Source organism: Echeneis naucrates, chromosome 12, assembly GCF_900963305.1.
Source record: "Echeneis naucrates chromosome 12, fEcheNa1.1, whole genome shotgun sequence".
Classification (NCBI taxonomy): Eukaryota; Metazoa; Chordata; class Actinopteri; order Carangiformes; family Echeneidae; genus Echeneis; species Echeneis naucrates.
Window position 1 is genome coordinate 18,496,149 of NC_042522.1, and position 24,052 is coordinate 18,520,200.

Below are 24,052 nucleotides of genomic sequence, written 5' to 3' on the forward strand. Positions count from 1 at the left end.
GAAATCTTCGTTCATCATAAAAAACAGTAGTTGGCAAACCAGAGAAGAAGTCTGAGGATCTTCATCTGCATCACCTCAGAGCGAGAGGCCAAACATTTAGTCAGTCAGTCAGCGTCAGAGTCATCCTCTGGGGATCAGGAATGTCAACTAAACACAGAGATCATTTGGTCTGCGCCAAAGATAAGGCACGTTTATTTAGACAACAGCGTGCACACTCACTGAGATTCAAAGAGCCTCAGAAAGCCGGAATACGGTGAGACAGTGTGAATGTTTAGATTAATAGAACTTTACATTCACTCATCCGGCAGACTGACAAGAAGTCACGTCATTAAAGCTTAAGTGTTGCATCTGTTAAAAAGCTGCAGGATCGTACAAGAAAGGGATTCTTGAAGAATGAAGGAGGCGCTGTTTTAAAAGAAAACAGGAGCAAATATAATCAGTTTAGTTAAGAATGTTGAGAAAAGACGCAGGGAGAACAGAGCTGATACTGATGACTACATTACTGATTCATTGGTGGTTAAAGTGGCCTCTGTGTCAGCAAACAACAGCAAAAGTAAACAAACTGTGTGTGAGATGAACTTACAGCTTCACACTTTAACATTTCAGGTTCGGCAGCAGAAGATAAAAACCTCTCGCTGTTTCCTGAGTCACTTTCTCTGCACTGCAGCACGTCTCAGCGCTCCGACACGAAACACGACGGCTGCATCATCTCAGATTGTCTTTGCAGCGACATTGAAGATGCTGCAGAGGACCCGAGGGCACACGAGCCCATTTCAAATAATACATCATCTGTCAGGTAGATAGGAGGTGAGGTTTTCATCAAGCAGGGTTTTTAAAAGCTCCCATAAAAGACACACTCAGTCAGAGGAAAGGTATTTCCTAAAAAATAAGATTGTTGTTGTAAATATTACGTATAATCGGTTGGGGGCAGATTTTTACCTCTAGAGGGGGGACATGTACCATTGAGATAAATGGATGGTAAAAATGTAACACAGCACTTTTAATGTTATAAATAAATGTTCAGCATAATAGATTTTATACAGTTAGATAAAAAAAAAGGTTTTCTGTTGAGCTAAAATAATTCAGGTTTCCTTGTTGAGCTTTGAGGGGAAACAGTTTCATCACCTTAACAAATGGAAAGTCCTTCGCTGCGAGTGGAAGAATAGCTGCGCGCACACCTGACAACCACGGTGTCCCTCAGGTATAGATAGAATAGATAGTCTGTTATTCTCCACTGTCAGGTCTGACACAGTGACAGAGGAGGGACAATCAGGTGTGTGTGACACAAAATGACAAAGGATGAAGCTAAAAATAAAACCTACAATATGAGCAGAGAAACAAGCCAAGCAAGTCACAGCTTTGAGATAAGGCATGAAAAGGTGAAATGAGTTTCAGATAAAACAGGTCAAAATGAGGTGAGATATATTAAGTTAAAATAAGATGAGCTAAGATCAAATAAGATATATTAAGTGAAGATAAGGTATCTTAAGATAACTGACAAATTGTGAGAGCAGATAAAGGGAGATTAAACCGTTGAGATTATTTCAAACAGTGACTTATAATGTTTTTGTTGTGTTTATATCAAAATTAAACCAAAGCTGGTTGACTGTGAAACGTTTTCCATCATTTGAAAGATTTAAAAAATGTCAAGTAAAAACATGTAAATAGCTCACATCTACTCAGTTCAGTGTCTGATACTCCCTAATTTAATTTGGAATAATAAATAATCACCAGGTTCGTGATTAGTTTTTTGTTTTCATCTAAAAACAGCTGACAGCTGACTTTTAAGGGGATGTTTCATATCACCTGGTAAAGTAAAGAACAAATTTGGGTTAAATAGTGAAAGTGACAGAATCCGGAGCGTTTTATTGGCCTGTGATTGATAAAACAGAAAAGCTGAAAGAATATTCATTACTTTTATGTAAAAAGACAACAGAAGTGGAAACCCGTCGTGTCCCCTGAGAAAATTCATCCAGCTGATATTTTCCATCGTGCTGTTTCTCATTAACCAGCATTCACCACACAGAAAACAAAATGGAGTCTAAAATAGCACAAAGTGATGTCAGCGCTGTGTCGCCGTTGTGGCAGCCATGTTTTCCTTGGTCCCGCACTGAGATAACTGCAATCGATTGAAGCGGGAAGTATTTGCAAAAAGGCGCCATTAGCACTGTTAGCGATTAGCACGTCCGTGTGGTCGCCGGTGAGATTTGTCAGACAGGTCTAAACTTCAGGGGTGTGCGAGCTGACGAAGGCCCGCGAGCCTCTCGGGGTTTTGACGAAGGCCCCCGAGGCCTCCGGGGTTACACTGGTGCATGTTTTGTTTTTCACCTGACGGCATTGATTAAAAGCTGCAGAGGAAGACGGTTGCCATGGCCGTCTCACCTGTGGAATTAATTATCACCACAGAAATGGAGGGCGTCCCCTCACTTCCTGATAAACAAGCTGTGCCGCCAACGTCTCTGGTCACATCGGTGCAGAACTCTAACCGGGTAAGACCTCCCTATCCCGCCAAACACACCATCCATCCTGTGTGAGCGGCGTTAAATTGATTTAATGGAGCGTGCTCCTTTTGCAGGAAGTTGCCAGAGCCGCCGTCCTTCCAGCAGAATGCCGAGCCAGCTCGAGGGTGCCATGGACGCGCTGATATCAGTTTTCTACAACTACTCTGGAAACGACGGAGACAAATACAAGCTCAACAAGGGCGAGCTGAAGCAGCTTTTGAACAGCGAGCTGACCGACTTCCTCACGGTAAAGTCCGCTCCTTCAGCCTTATCTTACCTAGCTGGTTTGTTTTCGGTGGTGTTGTTGTACTTGTTTATTTTGTTTATTGAAGAAGGTTGTGGACACACGAGTGTCATCGCAGTCAGCCATGATTGTAATTGGTGGGAATTTTTTGGGGCTTCAGAGACTCAACATCTCCCTGTATTGGATTAATGAATGACCAGTTTGAGTGAATTCGGTGGTTTTTGGATCTGGATGATGATTTTGGATCAAAAATGAAATTAGATAATTAGATTTTTCTTTTTTTTTTTTTAAAAAAGAGCACTCTGGCCTTGTTTGTGGAAAATTGTTTCATCGATTGCCATCCTACCATCAAAGTGAAACTGCTGGTAGCATGGTGGGAAATAAAAGACGTGGAGAAGAACACAGATAAGGGCGTCTGTAAAAAGCACGATAGCACCGAGTGCAATCCTGAGATTTCAGATGATTGAGACCAAACGTGTCAGCAAAGCGGTCAAAAGATCTCCGACGCTCTCGGACATATTTTCTTTTCCTTCTCACTTCTTGTCCTCCCTCATGCGGATGTGAAGCCTCAGGTGCTCACACATCATCATCCTCACCTTCATCATCGTCGGTGGCCCATATCGTCTCCAAATATAGACGCCCTCATGATGTCATCTCTTCGCCGCGGGCCAAAGTCTCCTCTGAGAGCCACGTTAACCCTTCGTTTCCTTCGACGGAAACTAAGTCCTGCTGGAAAAAGTGAACATTTAAAGTTGGAACCACAAGCTGCGTTTTATTTTTTGTGTAGTTATTATTATTATTATTATTTACTGTCGTTTACTTTACAGCCTGAGAAAATGTTCATGCTTTTACAGCTAAAAACACCAATTTATTTTTGTCATATATTTTAGTTTCTTTCATAATTCAGTCGGTTTGGGTTAGAGTTAGAAACTTTTTCTAATAATGTCAAATATTTTATTCATTTTTCAGTTTGTACATTTTTTATTTTATTTTGTTTTTCATACAAATATAGAAAAGAGTGATGTTGGATGTTGATCACAGATTTATAAATAAAATTGTGGTCATGAATTCCAGAAAGAGATCTTTCTGTCAGTCGCCATCTTGCCCTCCAACACAAACTGACTCTGGAGTTTGGGGATATTTTCCAAATGAAATTAATCCCGTCTGAGTTTGCCTTCAGTGCAGAGTGACTTTTCATTTTAACTTTGGACTTTAATGAGAGGGACGAGCGGCTGAAAGCAACTTTGACGACTTAAAGATCACACAGCCTGAGAGTTTAAAAGGAAAGCTATGTCTCCTTTTCTTAATCCTAGAGGAAATGACCAAAGCCATAAATGTTCTGTGCAGTCGGCTCACGGGTCATTTAACAGAAGCATCGCTCTGCTCTCTTCTCAACTTGCCTTGAGTGGATAAGAAAGCTCAACAGCAATCAATCAAACAGCTGCCCATCCTGCATGGACAGACTGATATTATGTAGTTTTAATTGCTCAAACGGGGAGATGAAATGCCAGTCTCTCATTAAAAAACCAGGCCGAAAGCCTCCAGACCTGTCCATCACACCGCAGGTCTGTTGGATTAACGCTCTTTTCTGCTTCTGCTTCGGTTTCCAGTCCCAGAAGGACCCGATGCTGGTGGAGAAGATCATGAACGACCTGGACTCGAACAAAGACAACGAGGTGGATTTCAACGAGTTTGTGGTGCTGGTGGCCGCGCTGACCGTCGCCTGCAACGACTTCTTCCAAGAGCAGAAAAAGAAGAAAAAGTAAAGTTAAAAACAAACAAGCAACCCTAAACTGTAATGTAGACAATTAGACAGAAAATGACGAACTTCAGCCAGCGTTACCAGAGTTAGTTTTTTTTCCCACTCCACTTTGGAGTAACGTCGAGTTTTTACTCCAAAATGATCTTTAGTTCAGCAACATTCACCTTTTAAACACCTTCGTCACCTAAAACTGTGACTTGACAACTTCTTTTCTTTTTCCTGTAGTTTTTCGTAACAGCTCCCATCTCACCGTCCCTTTTGTCTGATTGTAAATCTCAAATGTTTAATATCTATAATATTTTGCTTTCCTGTCGTTGTCCCAGACTTTACTGGGGAACATTTGGTGAAATTGGTGAACCCCCCCCCCAGCTGGTGTAAAGGAAATTCAATGCTTTACCGATAAATGTCTGAAAACGATATTGTGTAAAAGCTAAAAGAAACTGAAATAAATCTTAATAAATAAGATCTTTATCCTCTAAAAGTGGGAGAAGTGAATTTTTCTGACCGGTAAACAAAGCGTGACAAACCCGCCTTCTGATGGGAGGATGGTGGTTGACCCTGGTTGTCATGGTTACGTTTTTAGACCGGCTGAATCCACCAACACCAGTTGGTTGGTTCTCAGATGTTATCTGTTGTCATGGTTACAACAGTCATGGATTATAAATACAACGTTAATCCTGTCATGTCGCGTGGGAATCGAACGTGTTCCCTCCGTCCGACCTAACCCGCCTGCTGCAACTACATGTCGCCTAGCAACCGAACCTCACGATGAGGTCATAGTGACCGGCGTACTGACCATAGTGACGAACCATGACGACGGTTATTGTGACTGTGACCTGAGGGGGCGCTAATTCTGTGGTGGCGTCACCCTTTGGTTTTTAGTTGTCTGTCGGCCATCTTGTTTTTTTTGTTGTTTTAGAAACTACATTTAGAAGTGAACGTGGATCTGACCTGTTTTGTACTCTCTCCTGATTGGCTGGTACAGACTTTAATCACACAGTAGCCCCGCCCCTCAATCAATCGGCTTCTTCCTGGTCTGCTTCCTTCTTAATGGAGCATCATTTAACAAATCAACATCATGCTATATTGAAGACTTTAAACTAGAGACTGAGACCATAAACTCATAAACTAACGGAGAAGTGAGGATTTTCCCATAGATTTCAATACAATATGACTCCTGTTTCCCGCCAATGGAGTCGTCCCCTGAATTATTATTATTATTAATCATTTAGTGGATGTAGTTTGTGTCAGGAAAACACCAAGCTGTTCTTCTTCTTCTTCTTTTACGTTTATAAAGCACGCTGATGTTTGTGAAGTGGCTGTGTGAAAGCAGGCCGGACATCACAAAAGCCTTCTGGGAAATGACCGCGTACCGTGTCTGGATGACGCACGAAGGTTCCCAGCGTGCACCGCCCGCCTGCGTCCATCAGCACAGACAGACAGACAGACGGCCGGACGCTTCCCGGCCTCGGGCAGAGACGCTGATCCTCTCACCTTGGGAAGGACAAGAGAGCAGACTGAAGCTGTGTTTTCTCAGGGTTTTCCTCTGCACGTCCCAAAATACCAAAGCAGACAGTTCATTTGCAGTGACATTCTGAGCCGTGACGTGCAGGAAAATTACTGAAACAGAAATACGGCGGCCAGTGTGACACTTTTATGCGCGCAGATGGCGCTTGCATGAGTCCTCAAACGTTACAATGCAATTTGGCAGTGATTGGCTGTAATGGGGCAGGCTAATCACCCACCATCCCCGTTCTTGGGAGGACGCCATTCAGTAATTATGTTTTTTGTTCAGTTTTAAAAAGGTTGCAATCAATCATAAGTGTCATTTGATCATTTTTAAACGCGGATATTTATATTCCCGCTCTTGTGATTTGCTCTCTTTATTCATTTATTGGCTGTGAATGAAACGTCTTTCAGCACTTTTCCTGCTGATCCTGAAGTTTGAGTCACCGGCCGTCTATCAGTTCTCTTAGCGTGGCGAATAAACAACATTTCAGTTCTTGTTTCAGGAGCAAAACTAAACTAAACATAAAATTAAGCAGTTTATTCCATCTTATATAAACTATAGTCAGAGACAGAAACGCTGAGACTGAGTCGTGTAGAGAGGAGGGGGACGAGGAGATATCAAGAGATGGGAAAGACATAAAAACTGAAGAAAGGCTGAGCAGCAGAAGCAGAAAAAAAAAAAAAAACATCCAGATGTGATTTATACAGACAGAAGGAAAAGGACCAGGAGACTTTGTGTATTCACAAATACAGAAAGAAAACACGTTTACATGTTTGTTTGGGATTTAAAAAAAAAAAAAAAAAAGCTGCTACCTTTGACCAATGTCTTTAAAATGTGCCTGGAGCTGTCATCTCCCACATGCTGTCTTTTGTCTCTTTTCGTCACTTTGTGCGTCACTGTTTGTGTCGTAATTCCTCATTAGGAGTGACTTTGTGTGTCTGTGTGTGTGTCGTGCTCACAGCTGACAGAAGAAGAAGCAGAGAGTTTATTTTCAGTGGAAACTGAACGCAATGTGGACTTTGTTCTATCGACGGTTGATAAATACACTTGATGGCACAGAAGAGAAGGAATAATAGCTGATAATAAAAGTATCAAATTATGAATAACACACAAAGAAATGAAAAAGAAACACAAGTCAGTCAGTCAGAATGAATCTGATAAAATTTACAAAAGAGAGAAAAATCTTCGTTCTCAGAAGGAAAGGGAAGCTGAAAGAGATGAAGAGCTTAAGTCTAAAGATGTCTGCTTTATGAGTTAGGTACATAAAGTCAGTTAGTTTTATATATTTATAATTTTAAACTTAAATGAAGCTGGAGGACAAAGAAAAATCCAATTCATCACTGAAACTTGGCCTCATAAATGTTTGTTATAATAATGATATCAGAAATTAATGCTTTATGTATCTGCCAACAAGTGGATGCTGAGCAAATATATTAATTATTTTCTTCTGCGTGGTGCGAGATGTCACATGGATCTCAAAATATTTCCTGAACGTCATTCATCGACTGATGGACTGTGATGGTCTTATGGAGCTCAGCACCTGACGAGGATAGATTTCTCCCCAGAAGCCTGCTTCACTCCAGAAAATGAGGCAGTTATTCCTCAGGGAATAACGACAAGACACCGGCTGAAAAATGTCTCCTGTGGAGCGGAAAACGCCGGAAGAAAACAGATTACAGGTGGACTTCATGTCAGGAACAGAAACGAGAAAGCTAAATGAAGTTATTTATAAATCCTTTTCTTTAATTCTTCAGTTCTATAGATAACTCACAGGCTGGATGCCAAAGCATCATTTAAAACCAAAGATTTTCTGTAAAACTGACCTGCCCTGCAGTAACCTCTGATCACCTGAACTCCTCCGCTCACTTACACACCTGGTCCTGGTTCCCCGTTAGACCAGATCAGTATTTGTATTCTTCCTCCTCCACGTCACACATGTAAGAAACTGCAGCCTGTCACCTCGTTGTGTTTTCTGTTTCTCGTCACCTGCTGCCTTCTTGGCCGTTTGCACTCTGTTGATTTATGTTGCAAGCTCAAAATCTGAGCATAAAAAAAAAAAAAAAAACTAAAACTCTCATTCAATGAATAGATGCTCAACAAACGTCAGAAATGTATTTTCTACAGAAAAGAAAGGAGTAAAATCCAAATCTCTCTCGTTAAAAATGAGATTCAGACTCATTGGAAAACAGTGGTGTGGTGATGATGATGATTTGTACTCTACATCTGTTCTGGGTTCCTGCGTGATCAACAAATTATTGATAATTTTCCGCTCAGAAAAGCCACATCTAAATGTCATGCTTGATTGTTGTTGTCTTTTTTTCCGCCTGTGGAGGAAAACAGGAGTTCAATAGAACCGTCGTCATTACAATCAACCTGGCAGTCACAACACTCCTCCTCCAGACATCAGCAGGCTTTGGGCCTGCAGACAGAAGCTGCATATGTTGGCTGGGCGTTGAATCTCCTCAGGGGGTTGGAGCATAGAATTTAAATTTAATCTGTGTTTATAAAATAATAAAAACAAAGATAAGCACAAAATTCTCAGAAAAAAAAAAAATCAGCTTCACCTCCAAGTTGAAAATCCTCCCTTCACCTCCTTAAATTTTCTCATAACGTCCTGATTTTATTTCTGAGAACTTCTGAGAGTTTAAAGAACTGCCCCTTTTCCTGCACATTTCCTTCTTTTGTACTGTTCAAATTCAAATGAGTGAAAGACGACTGGAGGCGCTTATCACGACAATAAGTGTGATTCCTGCTGGAGAGACGGGCGTCATCATTTCACGCTCGTTCATCACCAGCTGCGGCTGCAGGTGCCTGTCAGTGATAATACACCTGCAGGCCTTTAATCACCGCTCGCCCCGTTTGCTTTGCGCCGTTGAAGCCATTATTTTCAGAGATATCACCTGCTGCGGTCACTGAACTGATGGCAGTCATCACAGTCACATCACCCCACATCTGGGGGGGCTGCTGATGATGTTCAGAAGAAGACCTGATCTGAGATCATCTCAAAGGCTTTCATTACTGTCATGTTGAACTAAAGCGGTGTGATATTGCAGTTTTTGATCCACCTCTTGGGGTTTTTCAGATTTGACTCAAAATCAGCCCCACTTCAGTGTATTTCTACCTGCCTGCCTGTGAAAGGTGGAGCAGTAAACACCTCCCATATGTGTCCTTCCTCTGAAACTAATGAATTGAAAGTAATTTAACGGAGCGGTGCTCAGAGCAGACAGGAATAGTTGCAGGAGTTTCCTGAGCCATCGGAGTGGCAGTGTCCTATTTATAGATGTACATTTATAGAGGCCGTGTAGTAAAACAGAATGTGGTCAAACAGAGCATGAAATTATTATATAAATATTCGGCAGGATGACACCTGGAGTCATTATTTCTACAGCATCCTTATGGGAAGAGCATATTTTTGTGTTTATGAGCGGAGTCAAAATAAGAACAAGCCCACAGATGAGTGCTTTGTCATGCAGAATAATTTTATTACAAAAAGGTTTTATACAAATTTAACTGCATAATGGCAATGAGATAGTTATCTTGACACTGACACTTGACTGTGTCGCCCGGCGCAGGAACCGACTCTCGGCAAAAATAATCTGAAGTTAACATTCATTTTAGCACCATTCCTTTTCAAGAATGTTGACTGTGAACCCAAAAATAACACAATAATGAGGTCAACTTAATAAATAAGTATACGGAACACAAAAATAAAAAACAAAGGCAGTTCAACCAAACAGAAAAGTTATGACGCTTTATTGAAGAAAAGTGGAGATTCACTTGGATAATATCGCTGTTACTGTGTCTTATTCCTGACCGGGGGGATCTGTTGCTGTTCATAAAATAATGTTTTCAATTTATTTGTGGCTTTAATGATCCGGATGGGATCAGTTGTTAAAGCAGAAATCCTCCACGTTGTTGAGTTTGATGGTCTGAACCTCCTGGCTGTCCAGCAGCCGGTAGCTGAAGGACACCCGGTTGACAAACTTCCCGCTGGACACCATCCTCACCACGGTGTTGTCGCAGCCGATCTTCATGTGAGCTGCAGGAAGGCGGAGGGGGAGAGAGAAAGTCTCAGCGTGAGGAGAGAAGGAAGGGAAGGAAGGGAAGGAAGAGTCGGGGCGTACTCACTGGGACCGGTGAAGGAGACGCAGAGGTCTGTGATGGGCAGAAGCTTCGACGTGTCGATGCCATTTCCTCCCAAAAGCTGCACAAAATCTCCAGATTCTGCACATCCAGGCGTGGACCTCTGTGGAGATCAACACAATGAAATCAGCAGCAAGTTATCTTTGAGATCTGTGAGTGTTACAGAGAAATACGAGTGAAAGGGATAGAAATGAAACACAGTAATTTTTATTTTTTATCTTAAACCCCCCCCCCCCACTCACTCCCACAAGTTCAGAAAGAGTGTGAGAAATTCAGAAGTATGAATCAGGGAATTTGAGTCCAATTGAGCTTTAAACTCCACTTAACATGACTCAAAAACATCAAGTACACAAGAGCAAGTGACACTCTGTTGAGAGTGAACCCAAAAATAATGAGATAAAGGAAGCTAACGAGCGTCCACAGAGCTGCAGATGTTGGCTGTGAGTCGTTTTCAGGTTCAGGTGTGTGATTGTGTTCACCTTGGGGAAGTTGTTGTAGTGTCCCAGGCTGAACTCAGAGATGTCGATGGCCACAGGATATATGATGGAGAAGCTGCAGTTCCTGTGCTGCTGCGGGATCACCATAGTGTAAGTGCCCTCTGGTGATTGGGAGATTACATTACAGGCTGAAAGGATGGAGGAGAGAAGGAAGGATGGAGGAGAAGAGGAGGGACGGAGGAGAAGAGGAGAGATGGAGGAGAGAAGGAAGGATAGAGGAGAAGAGGAAGGATGGAGGAGACAGGGAAGAATGAGGAGAGAAGGGTGGATGAGGAGAGAGGTAAGGATGGAGGAGGGAGGGAAGGATGGAGGAGAGGAGGAGGGATGGAGGAGAAGAGGAAGGATGGAGGAGAAGAGGAAGGATGGAGGAGAAGAGGAGAGATGGAGGAGAAGAGGAAGGATGGAGGAGAAGAGGAAGGATGGAGGAGACAGGGAAGAATGAGGAGAGAAGGGTGGATGAGGAGAGAGGTAAGGATGGAGGAGAGAAGGAGGGATGGAGGAGAAGAGGAAGGATGGAGGAGACAGGGAAGGATGGAGGAGACAGGGAAGGATGGAGGAGACAGGGAAGGGTGGGTGGAGGAGAGAGGGAAGGATGGAGGAGAGAAGGGTGGATGAGGAGAGAGGTAAGGATGGAGGAGGGAGGGAAGGATGGAGGAGAGGAGGGAAGGATGGATGAAAAAGGGAAGGATGGAGGAGAAGAGGAGGGATGGAGGAGACAGGGAAGGATGGATGAAAAAGGGAAGGATGGAGGAGAGAGGGAAGAATGAGGAGAGAAGGAAGGATGGAGGAGAGGAGGAAGGATGGAGGAGAGGAGGAAGGATGGAGGAGAGGAGGAAGGATGGATGAAACAGGGAAGGATGGAGGAGACAGGGAAGGATGGATGAAAAAGGGAAGGATGGAGGAGAGGAGGAAGGAAGGAAGGGTGGATTCGGTCATTCTCCGGTGGAGCGTGCAGCCAACATGACGTCACAGACACAGACCCTAACTTTGTGTTGTGCTTGTTGCTCGCTTCCTGTCGGACCTGTTAAACTGACTGAACTCAGCAGGAGGCCGACCCCCCCTCCCCCTCCCCTCCCTACTCACGGAGCGGGTTGGCGTGCTTCCTGACCGTCAGGGTGAAGCTGCTGCCGGTGCCGCGGACCCGGAAGAACACCATGGCCACGTTCTGAGAGGAGCGCGCGCTCCTCCTCGGTGAGCCCGCGTCACAGTAATCCACGTAGCGCTCGTGCAGAGGCAGCGGGTGGTCCTGGGAGCTGGGGAACTTCTCCCCCTTCATCACCCAGCCGTCAAACACCTTCATGGGACACAAGGAGAGCTTTACGTGCTGTCGTGTTGTTAACTCAGCTTCTCCTCCACTCAGAGTTCAGCGGCTGTAAATGTCACACAGCAGGAGGTCAGCCTGAATTAAACAGAAGAAGAAGAAAACGGGCTGTTACCGTGATGAAGTCCCCCCCCCTGCAGTCGATGTCCACGCTGTCCAAGTCCACAGAGATCACCTCGGTGGGCTCCGACATGAAGAAGGCGGCGCAGCTGAGCTGAGGATGCTCCACAGTGAAGGTGAACTGACCCTCCACCGCCACCATGTCCAGACAGCCTGAGACACACCAGCACAGCCCTCAGTCAGACAAATAAAAGCTGCACAAAGTGATGATTTCCTGCAGCAGCTGAGGCTTCCTTTGACTTACGTAAAGGTCTGCGATACATCAGCTGCTCAGGTGTTTCCCTCTTCAGCTCAGAGTTAAAAAACGAGTACAGCTCATCTCTGGAGATCTCGTTGTTCTGCAGAAGGCACGAACGTGTACATGAAAACACACACACAAAGTTTAACAGCAGCTTTGAAATGTTGTGCTAACGTGTTGGCACTCACCTGGATGTACCTGGAGTCTCCTTTGGGCACGGACAGACACAGGACCAGGAAGAAGAGCTGCTCTCGGAAGGTGCGCTCCATGACGGCGCACCTGAGCGGAGGAAGTCTGAGCTGCGCTGCGACCTGCGCCGCTTTTTATAGGACCGACCCGGCATGGCTGCTGTCAGCACACCGTGGACCCCCCCAAACACACACACACACACACCACCACCCCCTCTCCCCTTCTCCATCTGCCCCTCCCGTTCCAGCCAATTGCGCGGTTGTGACGAGAGCAAAGGATGGATGAGAGAGAAAGAGAGAGAGAAGTGAAAGGTGGGGAGTGATCAGCATCAAACACTGATTATTACTTCTGTCACCTTTTATTTTTTTATACTACCTGTTTATTGAACAACCTTTTCCTGCAGCTTCATGAGACAAAATATCAAAAAAATAAACTATCAACAAGAAGAAAAAGACTAAACTACACTTTATATGTCTTCGTGGATCTGGTAAGAATAACAGCAGCTTTACTCACACAACCAGGGTCAAAGGTCAAAGTAAAATGTTATTAAAATTGAGTCTAAAAATAGTCACCTGACATTTTATTTTATTTTATGATATCATTTGGATTAAAGAAAGTGAATGGGACGGATAAATGGCTTTAGTTTCGTTTGACTTTTACAGTATTTATCATTAGAATAACACTAGTCAAATGGGGTCAAAGGTCAAGGTAGAATTTAATGTCATTGGTCTGTATCTGTATGCAGGAGTGGAATTAAATCAGGTTTCTTCAGAGCCACAGTGAGCACAATTAAGAGAAACAGCCACATTCAGATCAAATAAAATTGAAGATGTGCAGCCTGGAATAACATATTTGATATCTATAGAAATATTGAGACTGTAAGATTTGCTTTGGATAAGATGAGGAAAAGAAGATCCAGATGTGGGATGTGTGTGTTTGAGCAGTGACACTTTATTGTGGTCACTTCACACCCGCCGCTCACTCACTAAGCTGCTTTAACGCAGCACGCTAATCTCAATCTTATTTTTGATTTTATTTAGAGGGAGTTACTGAAAAATATCACGATTCATCTTTTTATATTCGATGAACATGAAATGTGAATGACAAACTAAGCACATGATCTGTTAATGATTATGAAGACTAATTTCTCCCATCATGCAAAAATAAATTGTCATGTGGTGCTTCTATTAAAACCACATCTATAAAGCATAATTAGCTTATTTATGGGCATGAGAAACTAATTCATATTTACACAAAATGAATGAAAAAGGCCCAGTCAGATGCTGACAACTTTAAAGTCGCCTTCGCTGACTCTTTGGGGCAGATTGCATCATTTAGGCTGAACGCTGAAGTGTTGCTCTTTATACAAAAATTAATTTAAATGGTTTTATTTTCTGTATTGATGTCGGACAATTCAGATGAGGCAAAGAGAGTCGGTCCGGCTCCCGTTCAGGGTTAAACTTTCACTGGTCACGCTGACAAACTGACTTAGACTGAGAAACTGTATGATCTTTAAATATCTACTCAAAGATCTGAGCATATTATCGTTTTAACTGGATTTAAAATCACATCTTCCTCTTCAGTGGCTTTCATTTCATTTTAGTACACGTAGGAGCTTCTGGATATAGAAACCAGTTACGGGGCGGGAGGAATCCTAAACAGACAACAGAAAGGAAAAGGGCTAACCCTAACCTTAACCCTAACCCTACACCAGTCTACTGCTGTGATTATGACACTTTGGTCTAACAGCGGAGAGCTAAAACTGATATCAGGACACACTTTTCATTTACCACCCTACATTGAGTGATTTTTGAAAGCCATTAAAAGTACTCCTGTCTCTTCGTCACCATCTGCGTGGAGTGTTTTGTTTGGCCTCTGAGTGAATTTATAAAGATTCCAGCCACATCAAAAGTGAGCTTTTGATTTAGCCCTGAGAGGTCGGGCTGAGCAGCACAGACCATTAAGCACCAGGGATATGCTTCATTAGGCTCCATCAAATCCGACTGTCGCCAGCGAGTATGGACATTATCTTTTAGAGGAGCAGCCTCTGATATAATTAATGTCCACTCTGGCAAAATCTGTTATTTTGGTTATTTAATAAAAATGCCTCCACATGGCAAGAGCATCACTTATGTTTGGTTGAACTCAATCAGGCATCTTAGTTTTACAGCCAACAGTACAAATCTGCATCTTTTTGTATTTATCCAAGCACAATCACCTGGATAATTGCAGCCAGATGATTTTGAAACACGGCTACGTGACCAGGCAGATGAATCACAGAAGCTGAACTGATGCAAATAAAGTCAGGAGGGGGAAACGCAACGATGCGTGATGAATGTGAGTGGAACTGCTGTTCAGTATCAGTCAGGAAAAATCACAAAAACCACCAGAATTCATGAATGTCTGATACAAAAAGATCCCCAACCTCAACAACTAAAAATGTAAACAAATAAACACAGATGAGACGCAGCAGTATTCTCAAATGAATTCTGAACGTGTTGAAGGCTCATGGCTGAGATACTGTGTTTGTCCTCTATCTTCCCCTCTGACACTGACAAACAGCCCTGGCACTTAGTGGAAATTACACGAAAACATAAATCTTGATTGTCCCTGGTGTTTCCATGTTCTCAGGAGCTAACACAAAAATTGCATTTCATATCGCCAGCTAAAACTGAAGAATTATTGGTTCTTTGTTTGGGGTGTGAGGAAACTTCAAATGTACATTTGAGCTGCTTGTGTCACATCACAAAGTCAACAATGATCCAATATCATAACATCTAGATGTCTGTTGACTAAAATCCTTAAATTGGTGATTAAAATATTGGTTTAATACCAGTTAACCATTTTAACCATCTAGAGAATATGACTCAGTGGTGTGTTTTTATCTTCTTCTTTTTTTACACATTAACCACATTAAGTTCTAATATTACACACAGTGCCATGGAGTGTAAATAGTACAGTAGTCACCTCCTGATGGGCCCCTGTTGTCTATCCCCTGGCCTTGCCAACTGTGTGCAGCATAAGCATCCTGTTACAGACTGCTGACACAAATCTATCAGGTGCAATACACACATGGCAGTAAGCACATCACTTCTATCCTGCAACACCATCGTGCCCTGTAGGTTTTTTCCTCATCTGTGGTAGTTAAAACTGACACAAATACGTTTAAATGGGCACCAGAATGATGTAAAAACTAGATTCTGACACCTTTGTAATATGTGGCAACATCATGTAGCTAAAGAGTGAGATGTGCCTTTTACTGTACTTTTGTGTTGCTTATTTTGACACAAACACAAACAAACAAATATCCACAAGCTAATCGCAAATGAATGAAGCTGTTTCTTGATGTGGACGTACACCGTGTTTAAAGAGAACTCTGATGTGAAAGGATGGATGGATGACAGAAAGGTCCGTACAAATACATACATATGTACTGCAAACGTACAGCAAGCGCACACACAAACAATTGTGAAAGCCTCCTTCAGCCACGAAAATGTAACATAAGCAGTCTGTATAATGTGTGTTTGTGTGTGTGTGAGTAAGACGGATTCAGTTCAGCCGTGGATAATTCAGATTTAGGGGAACAAACGCCTGCTTATGTCATAACAGGGTAAGCTACACAATCTTGCAAGTTGAGCAGAAGAGAATAAAATCCAGCTTCCTGGTAAACAGGATAAGAGCGCATTGGGCATCTTTTGTCTTCCATGAAAAGTCTTTTTTTTTTTTTCCCCAAATTTATACTATACATTTGACGGACAAGCAACAGCTGATGTTAACGATTTGTTTTATTGCTGGACAAAAAAATATTTGTCTACAACTCTGAAAGGATTTTTCTTTGCTTGTTTGATTTTCCACCCAGCAGTTTACATTAGAGTCTCCCCTCTCGGTTGTTGGATGATTGCTGACCAATATGAAAAACATATTTTTTTGCATGTCATGTTTGTTTTTTGTTGTAATATTAATCTGATGCTTTTGTTACCTGGAGGAAGAAGAACAGTGTTTGTCGGCCGCTTTTTGTGTTTCTTTCTTCCTTCCTTCCAACACCTGTGCATCTTCCATTTTCACACAATGCAAAAAAATAAAAAAATAAAAAAATAAAAATAAACACAAAAAGAAAGGATGTCTTTCAAAAATAGACTGTGTGGAGCTGAAGCCAACGTGCTGGACTTCTCACACCACCTGCTGGCTGGCTGAGGCGCCTGCAGGAATAACGTTTCAAAACCTGTTTCAAATTTGTTGAGGGTCAGATCTGTTACACACAAAATTCTCCACATCACCTCTGACCTCCAAAAAGAGGAGCCAGAGAAAATCAATTTAACATAAAGGAATTATTGCACTGAAAAGATGGACTTTTAGAGATAGTTTCAATTGGATTTATCGAAACTGATGAAGAATTATATTAATTTATACTTATATTATGGTGGATGGATGTTTACCACAATCACAATCACAAAAGTCTGCTAACACTTTACTTATTAGCACTAAAGAGGCTTTGCCCTTATCGTAGTCAGTCATGAGGGAAATTTCAGACAAATTGATATTTTGAGCTGTGGTGATGGCGCCACAATGAAAGCTAGAAGATTAAAGTTATTCAAGTTCATCCTGAGGGGAACATAAACGTCACTACAAGGTTTCTTGGTGATCAATCAGATTGCTAGATATTTTTGTCTGGACAAAAGAGCCATATGATATTCAAATCCCTGGAGCCACACAAGTGAAATGGCCCAAAAGAAGAAGAAAAGAAATCCTCAGTAATAAATTTAATTGTATTTACGTATTTGTTCTGAATTTGGCTCAGCCTGAGGGAAGCATACTGAAAGCTGATGAAACTGGACAGGAAGGATTAAAAGCCAGTCTGACAAAGACAAACCTTGATACTAAATGGACCTTCTGCTTTATCTGTGGCCATATATCCTTTGAAACTTCAAAAGTACATTTTCTAGTTGTGGCTGTTGCTGTTGAATATCGCATATCTAACTTTAAAACTAAAAATATTGCTGTTTTACATAAAGGTCTTGTTGTACTGCAAGCATTATCTGTGCAGTATGTAAATATAGCCGCTGGGGGTCTCCTGAAACAGTTTTGGTAGTTTAAGTCTCAGCTGTTTCTACCTGGAGTCAGTTTATATCCAAAACAAGTGGAGCAGGTGATGGAGGGCTGGGAGCTCTTAATCTGTCTGAACTGATTATTATCAGGAGCTGCATCATCCATAAAAACTGACCAACAGTTCAGTGGATCCAAATAGGTAAAAACATAGACATATCTTTGCATAAAAACAAAAAAAAAAAATCTATTTGTTGATGCCGGAAGTGAAGTTGGTAAACTCTTGTAGATTCTTTTCTGCGATAATTTTCGGTGACAAAAAAACTGTCATCCAATTAAAACCAAAGTATGTGTGAAAAAGTAAATCTAAAAAAAAAAAAGTGGTTTGAAATTTGTAAAAATGCGACTTCAACCGTTTCTGTGCGCAAAATTCAAAGATGACGCATGCGCACAAGAGGCGTTATGACGCCATTCACCTGCGACTAATTGCGACCGACCGTTACCTGTTTAAAAATGACGAAATTCGCCATTTTCTCATTTTAATAAACATTTGGCATAATGTAAGTACTCAGCTGAGTTTGTATTTAAACACTTAAACGCTTAAAATGATTTAATCTGCTTTATTGTTGTAACTTAATTTTATATTTTAACTAACGCAGAGGGGTAGAAAGTTGGAGGTTCGCCGGTGAAAAGCGGTGAAATGGAGGGATGAAGAGGATTATTATGGCGGCCTGCTCTGTGAGGACACTAGGGCCGCCCGGACACCGAGCCCGACGGAGCTGCCCGGAGCTGCCCGGAGGTTAGGAAGTTCAGGGGCCGAGAACGACCAACTGCCCGCTCGGTACCAGCGGGACCCCGGCAGATACTTCCAGACTAACGTGTACTTCTGTGTTTCCGCTGTGTTCTGTGTGAAATTCACTTTATTTTCATTTCACATTGAAGGACAGATCATCGTGGCTTAAAGACATGAGTGGACTGTCAACAGAGGAAAGTGCTGCATTTCCCAATGGACCCGGAAAGGTAAGAATTTATTGAACTTAAAAATATTATTAGTATTTTTTTTTTTTTCAAGTGTTGAAAAAGAAATTAATAATAACGGAAACACTGAGTTAAAGCACACAGAGCCAAACCACATGCCTGTAACCTATCTGTCATGATGGTCATTTAAAGCACAGTAAGTGGACAAAGCTCTGTGTGTCATGGAAAACTATTATTTTAGAGCCTAATTATAAGTTGATTTGTCCCCCAGCTGCACTTTATATACACACACACACAGTGTGTGTGTGTATGTGTGTGTGTGTGTGTATATATATATATATATATGCTACAGGGGCTTTAACTTTAAAAAGGGCCGTTCATTCGTATGATTTGTTTTAACCAGGTCAAAAGGGCTGATTTATTAGTTATATATAACATAATATAGTTATGTGATCGTAGATGTGGATGGCTGTTGTGAGCTCACTGAAATTTCATATATCTGTGGTATGTGCCAGGCTGCCCAAATAAAACTGGTGCTATAACCTAAAAAATATATATATATATATATAGAGAGAGAGAGAGTAGTGGAGATAATCAGGCTGCACTGATAGTGACCTGTCGACATGTCTGAAGGTATTTGAGTCTGGTTTTTATAGAGTGCTGGTAAGTAACACAGATTGAGCCTCAGTTGAAAATGTGTGAGGCCTGCCACAAGGGGGCTGTCTGCAGTCTCAACATGAGATCATTTTATAGCATGTTAAATGAGATGTATTGTGCATACTGCTCTCAGACACAAATAACCACACAGGCAGCAGTTCTTACTGAACACAGGCATTGTGGAAAGTATTTTGGTCCCTTATTTTAGAAGAAGATGGAATATTATTTTGCAGAAGTACAATTGGGAAGCAAAATTCCTGCATAGGCAAAGTAAAAGCACAATACAAAAAGACCAGCGGGGTTTTTCTCATGTGCATGTTAGCATTATAGAAAATATTGGGACTTTATTTCCAGCTTTTACTTTTAAGACACTTGTCACCAGGGAGACTTGGAGGAGCACATAAACCGTATAATCCTGATATTGTTTTTTCAGTGTAACTAATAGTCATAGCTTTGCCAGTTCTTGCAGAATAGCGGATGGCTGTGGAGGTAATAAGTGATATAAGTGTTTTTCATAGTAAAGTGTGCATTTTTAAGGACAGGCTTTAATTTTTTAATTTGTTTCCTAAGATGATTCATACCTGCCCTTTATTTAATGACAGCATATTTTCCAAATGCTTCATACACGCAAGTATTCTTTTAAATTTAGTGATGGTTAATAAGTCATTCATTTATGAGCTATAAGTGTGTGGAAAATCAACTAGTCAACTTTTACTATTACAGATTTGATGACTTATCAGAAGGTCAGTGTGAACATTACACAGATGTTTTGCTAAATATTGAAACGCTATGGGGCAAATCTTCACTTATTTACACATCAGGCAGACACGGAGCAACATTAGCATACATTTGGAGTCAAGTTTGTGTCCACCAGAAGTATAATAAGGGTCCGCCCTCGCAGGGATCGGGTTGATCAAGCACGGAGGAGCTGTATTAATGTCTGTTGGATGATGGTTGGAAGGTTGATGGAGCTTTGCTCTGTCGTTGGCCTCCACAGTAGCAAGTCGTAGTACCAATAAGAAAAGTTCACTGCATTACTAATGTGTTTCTTAATTGGTCTTCATCTAACAGTCACTATTTCCTGAGTGAGTTAATTAAATAGGCTATTTGGTCTAAATCTAACCTAAACTACTGCTGTTGTTGTTGAATATGGATTAATTGTTTAATCCACAATATCATAGCTCAAAACAACAGATGACGTTAGGTTCTTACGCAGTCTGAGGGAATGTTTCACAATTAATTAAAAATTCCTAGTAATAATATCCCTGCAGCATTACCACTACTACAGTATTCTTGTTTGTGTATATTTGTTTTTATTTACTCATGATTTAGTAGTTAGTGTGCATTTGTGCGCTTCTTGCTACTCTATTTGCACATATAACTATCTAATTTAGTTCAGTGAAGGACCAATGTTAAAAAAACAGAAGTTAAAGAATTAATATGTTCATAAACCTTTTAATTGCAATTTATGACTGAGCATGAAGTGCCATAGAATAGTTGAAACATTGACTGATAAAAGTTAATCAAACTTTATTTTAATGATTATTTCATTTCTGTTTTTATAAAATTAAACAATATTAATTTTAAGGTTTTCACATCAAAGGGCACTCTACTTTTCATTATCAAATATAGTAACATCAGTATTATTCTCAAAATAAGGAGATAAACGATGGCAGCTCAGGATTCAGGGAATGAACAGGATTCAAACAGTTGAATAAAGGAGAATCACATCATCTGATTAATCAATAATAACATCAACCATCAGTTTCATTCTTTTCTTATCTGTATTAGTTCTCATCCTTGCTTCTGACTTCCCCTAAATATTACCTGACAGCTGGGTTACAGGTGTGATGTCGAAGGTCAGACCCTCCACATCCAAACACAGTCAAGCAGTTGAGACAACAAAATTAAGAAATATCAGATGGTATAATGAAATCTGAATAAAGTGTGTTTTATATTTTCATCAAAGTCTAATTCGGGCCTCTGAGGAGCTGGACCCTGGAGTCCAGGACAGGACGCTGGGGAGACCAGAAGGTCATGATGGAGAGAGAGAGAGAAGTGATATAATGTCAGTGTGATGTAAAGAGGGAGAAGGGGAGAGATGGTGGGGGGGGAGGTGGGCTGTGGCCAATGATCAGCATGCAGAATAACTTAAATAAACACTGGAGATTTCATAAAGCCAGTTCCTCTCCAAGGCCTGGAGCAAGTCACACAGGATGAGCCGACACACAAAGCCGGATATGAAGCAAGAGGTGATGAAGAGCAGCCAGGTGGTTTAGTCCGTTTATTCTTCGGATTCATTAGTCCGGCTGCTCTCATAGATCCGGATCTTCATCCGGAGACAGAAAATCATGATGTCGAAATCCAGGATCCCGCAGTGAAGCGGAGGCTGAGCAGGAACCGGATTCACAGGACGCATGAATTAAACACTCATCTGCGCCTCCCCCCTCCACCTTGATGTGCCCGAACGGAGGTGTGTGGAGGAGAGAGCGGTTTGATGCCCGGGGAAAGCAGGCAGCTGTGGACGGACAGGACGGTGTTTATTCTCCGGGATCTGAGTCCGGAGGCGCGCCGCTGAGGTGATGGGCTGCGCTCCCAGTATCCACGTCTCTCAGAGCGGGGTGATCTACTGCCGGGACTCGGACGAGTCCAACTCCCCCCACCAGACCACCACCATCTCCCAGGGCACCGCGGCCACGCTCCACGGGCTCTTCATCAAGACCGATGCGGCCGAGTCCATCCCCTCCGTCATCACCTACCAGAGCCGGCACTCGCGGAACAACTCGTACCGCGATCGGAAGGAGAACAGCGGAGGGCAGATCCGCATCGAGGCCGAGACGCAGACCAGCCACACCAGCGTCAAGGTACGGTAGGCGAGGCATCAGCATCAGCACCATGTCGTGAGGGGGGGGGCACGTTAGGAGGCAGTGTGTGTGTGTTTGTTTGTTTGTTTGTTAGTCATCTGAAGAGGCCCGGTTCTGACTCCGGTTCATTCACTGTCTCTCTGCAGCCATTAGCTGAGACACTGGCTGTAATTTCATGTATGAATGGCATTTTAATATTCGTCCTGCTGAATGAAAGGCAGCCTGGTGATGTAACAATAAAAACACTGTCAAGTGAAACATTTCTCTGATTTATTGGGCTTCACTTTAACGTTTACAGGTGCTAAAATGTTTTGTATCACACTGTGATGTGATTACAAACACAAATCCAGTCAGAACTTCTCCTTTTAAGACATCTGCTGTTGTGTTATCATTAACAGCCTCCACCCATAAGTGGCCACAGTAGAGGTAAATACATGAATAAACACCTAAATCAGTGGTAAAGTGCATTATAATCCAGACTTTAAATGTTATATATTGTATGCTGAATAATCAGTGTTCAGATGTTACTTGCAGAACAACTTTGAAACAAATGTGACCTTAGAAGGGTGAAGCAGTCTCTGAAATCACTTCTATGCCTTCTCTCTCATCATCTGCTCTCCCAGGTGTCAGTGTCGTTCATACTCTTGTGTCTTGTAGCAAAGTTTGTATACAGATTATTGCAAATTTTTCTCCTAGCGCATCCCTGCAGCCACCAGGAGAAGGTTCTGAGAGACAGGAAAAACTGTCAAATGAGCTAAAATCTGCATCCAATTGGTTTGTTGTGAAGCAACGAAGACGGAGTGTGTCTGAGTGCCAGAAGTCAAAACTTGGCTGTTTCACTTGAATCTTGTTAAAGCGTTGTTTGCACATCACCCCAAAGTTTGCCTTAAAGCTAAAAGCTGACAAACCAGAAGACAGTCTTGAGTCCTAGAATTTTATCCTCATAATCAAAGTTATTGATCCCTAAAGTAAAAATTAAATTAGGTGTCAAGTTTACAGCTCATTACATCCATGACGAAGAAATTACTGAGTTAAAAACTCTTCTCTGGAACGTTTTACAGACAAAGTGGGGGTCTATTTCTGTCAAGAATGAACTTGGACACACAAAATTCAACTTGAATAAAAGCTCATTAATAATGAAATCATATCAATAATTCAACACTAGGTAAGACAAAGTAAGTTTTAAAACTGAGGATCAGCGTTTGGGAAGTGTTAGAACTTTAAACGTGTACCTGTCTTGTCATAATAATTGTGCTTTTCACTTGCTGATGGGTTCCTCTCATGAGAGAGCATGTGAACAGATCTCTCCTTATATTTATGATCGAACCTGAGAGGATGTAGCTTTGTTTTGTTAAGACGTGCAGCAGATGATCATGTCATCAGACCTGCAGAACAGATTAACCCATTCAGTAAGACTTAGACTTGGTTTTATATTTTTGCCCTGGTTAATATCTTTTATATGTTTAATTTGAATTTATGCGAGGCAAAGAAGAAAAAAAAAACTATTTTCCTGGTGGGACATTTAAAGGTGAGAAGACAGAGCTGATTACAAAGTTGCTGCTTTGATTTTATAGCGATTATCCTGTAAAAAAGAATTTAGCGCAAGAGTCATTTTAAAATTGCGCTTTTGCTGAAGAAATCACATTTGGAGGAGAAGGTTGAACTGAAGAAGAAAAAAAAAGCTTAACTCTGTTCTGATTGGATGGTAAAATCTGTCAAACACACAGTCGTCACACGCCCTCATCTGTTTTAAGGTCTGTTTTCCTCTAAATGGAGCATCCTTTAAAAAAATGTGTCGTATTGACGACTTGATACTAGAGACTGAGACCATTAACTAATCAGGCGTTCACTGAGCTGATAAATAAATTGAGAAGTAGGGCCATTTTCCAATACACGTCAATACAATCTGACTTTTTGTTACAAACAGTGGAGCAGCCTTATGATGGCCGTTAGAAAGAATGCAGGTTTAAGGCTCCTCAGCTTTG

The 24,052-nt window shown here is 41.7% G+C and overlaps 3 protein-coding genes across 8 annotated transcripts in view; 2 read left to right on the top strand and 1 right to left on the bottom strand.

Annotated features, from left to right (window-relative positions):
* The first annotated feature begins 2,474 nt into the window (after nucleotides 1–2,474).
* On the top strand, nucleotides 2,475–4,743 carry s100z (S100 calcium binding protein Z). The gene is made up of 3 exons (XM_029515889.1): nucleotides 2,475–2,489; nucleotides 2,576–2,748; nucleotides 4,356–4,743. Exons 2-3 carry the CDS (start codon nucleotides 2,608–2,610, stop codon nucleotides 4,509–4,511), a joined length of 297 nt encoding a protein of 98 aa, XP_029371749.1. The 5' UTR covers nucleotides 2,475–2,489; nucleotides 2,576–2,607; the 3' UTR covers nucleotides 4,512–4,743.
* A 4,818-nt stretch (nucleotides 4,744–9,561) lies between these two features.
* Nucleotides 9,562–12,611, bottom strand: crhbp (corticotropin releasing hormone binding protein). The gene is made up of 7 exons (XM_029516123.1): nucleotides 12,525–12,611; nucleotides 12,343–12,436; nucleotides 12,094–12,251; nucleotides 11,741–11,951; nucleotides 10,640–10,785; nucleotides 10,146–10,263; nucleotides 9,562–10,056 (listed from the first exon to the last, which is right to left on the bottom strand). Exons 1-7 carry the CDS (start codon nucleotides 12,603–12,605, stop codon nucleotides 9,902–9,904), a joined length of 963 nt encoding a protein of 320 aa, XP_029371983.1. The 5' UTR covers nucleotides 12,606–12,611; the 3' UTR covers nucleotides 9,562–9,901.
* A 5,443-nt stretch (nucleotides 12,612–18,054) lies between these two features.
* Nucleotides 18,055–24,052, top strand: part of pde8b (phosphodiesterase 8B) — a 34,106-nt gene continuing 28,108 nt past the window's right edge. For 2 of the 6 annotated variants that reach the window (XR_003841309.1, XM_029515184.1), the window contains exon 1: nucleotides 21,786–22,067. Coding sequence is in view for 5 of the 6 variants with exons in the window: in XM_029515184.1 (XP_029371044.1) it covers nucleotides 21,786–22,067 (282 nt within the window). In the remaining variant the exon portion in view is untranslated. Of the gene's footprint in view, nucleotides 18,129–18,227; nucleotides 18,410–18,510; nucleotides 18,589–21,445; nucleotides 22,068–24,052 lie in introns of those variants that run through there. The other 4 variants (XM_029515185.1, XM_029515187.1, XM_029515183.1 and 1 more) reach the window with 4 other exon arrangements.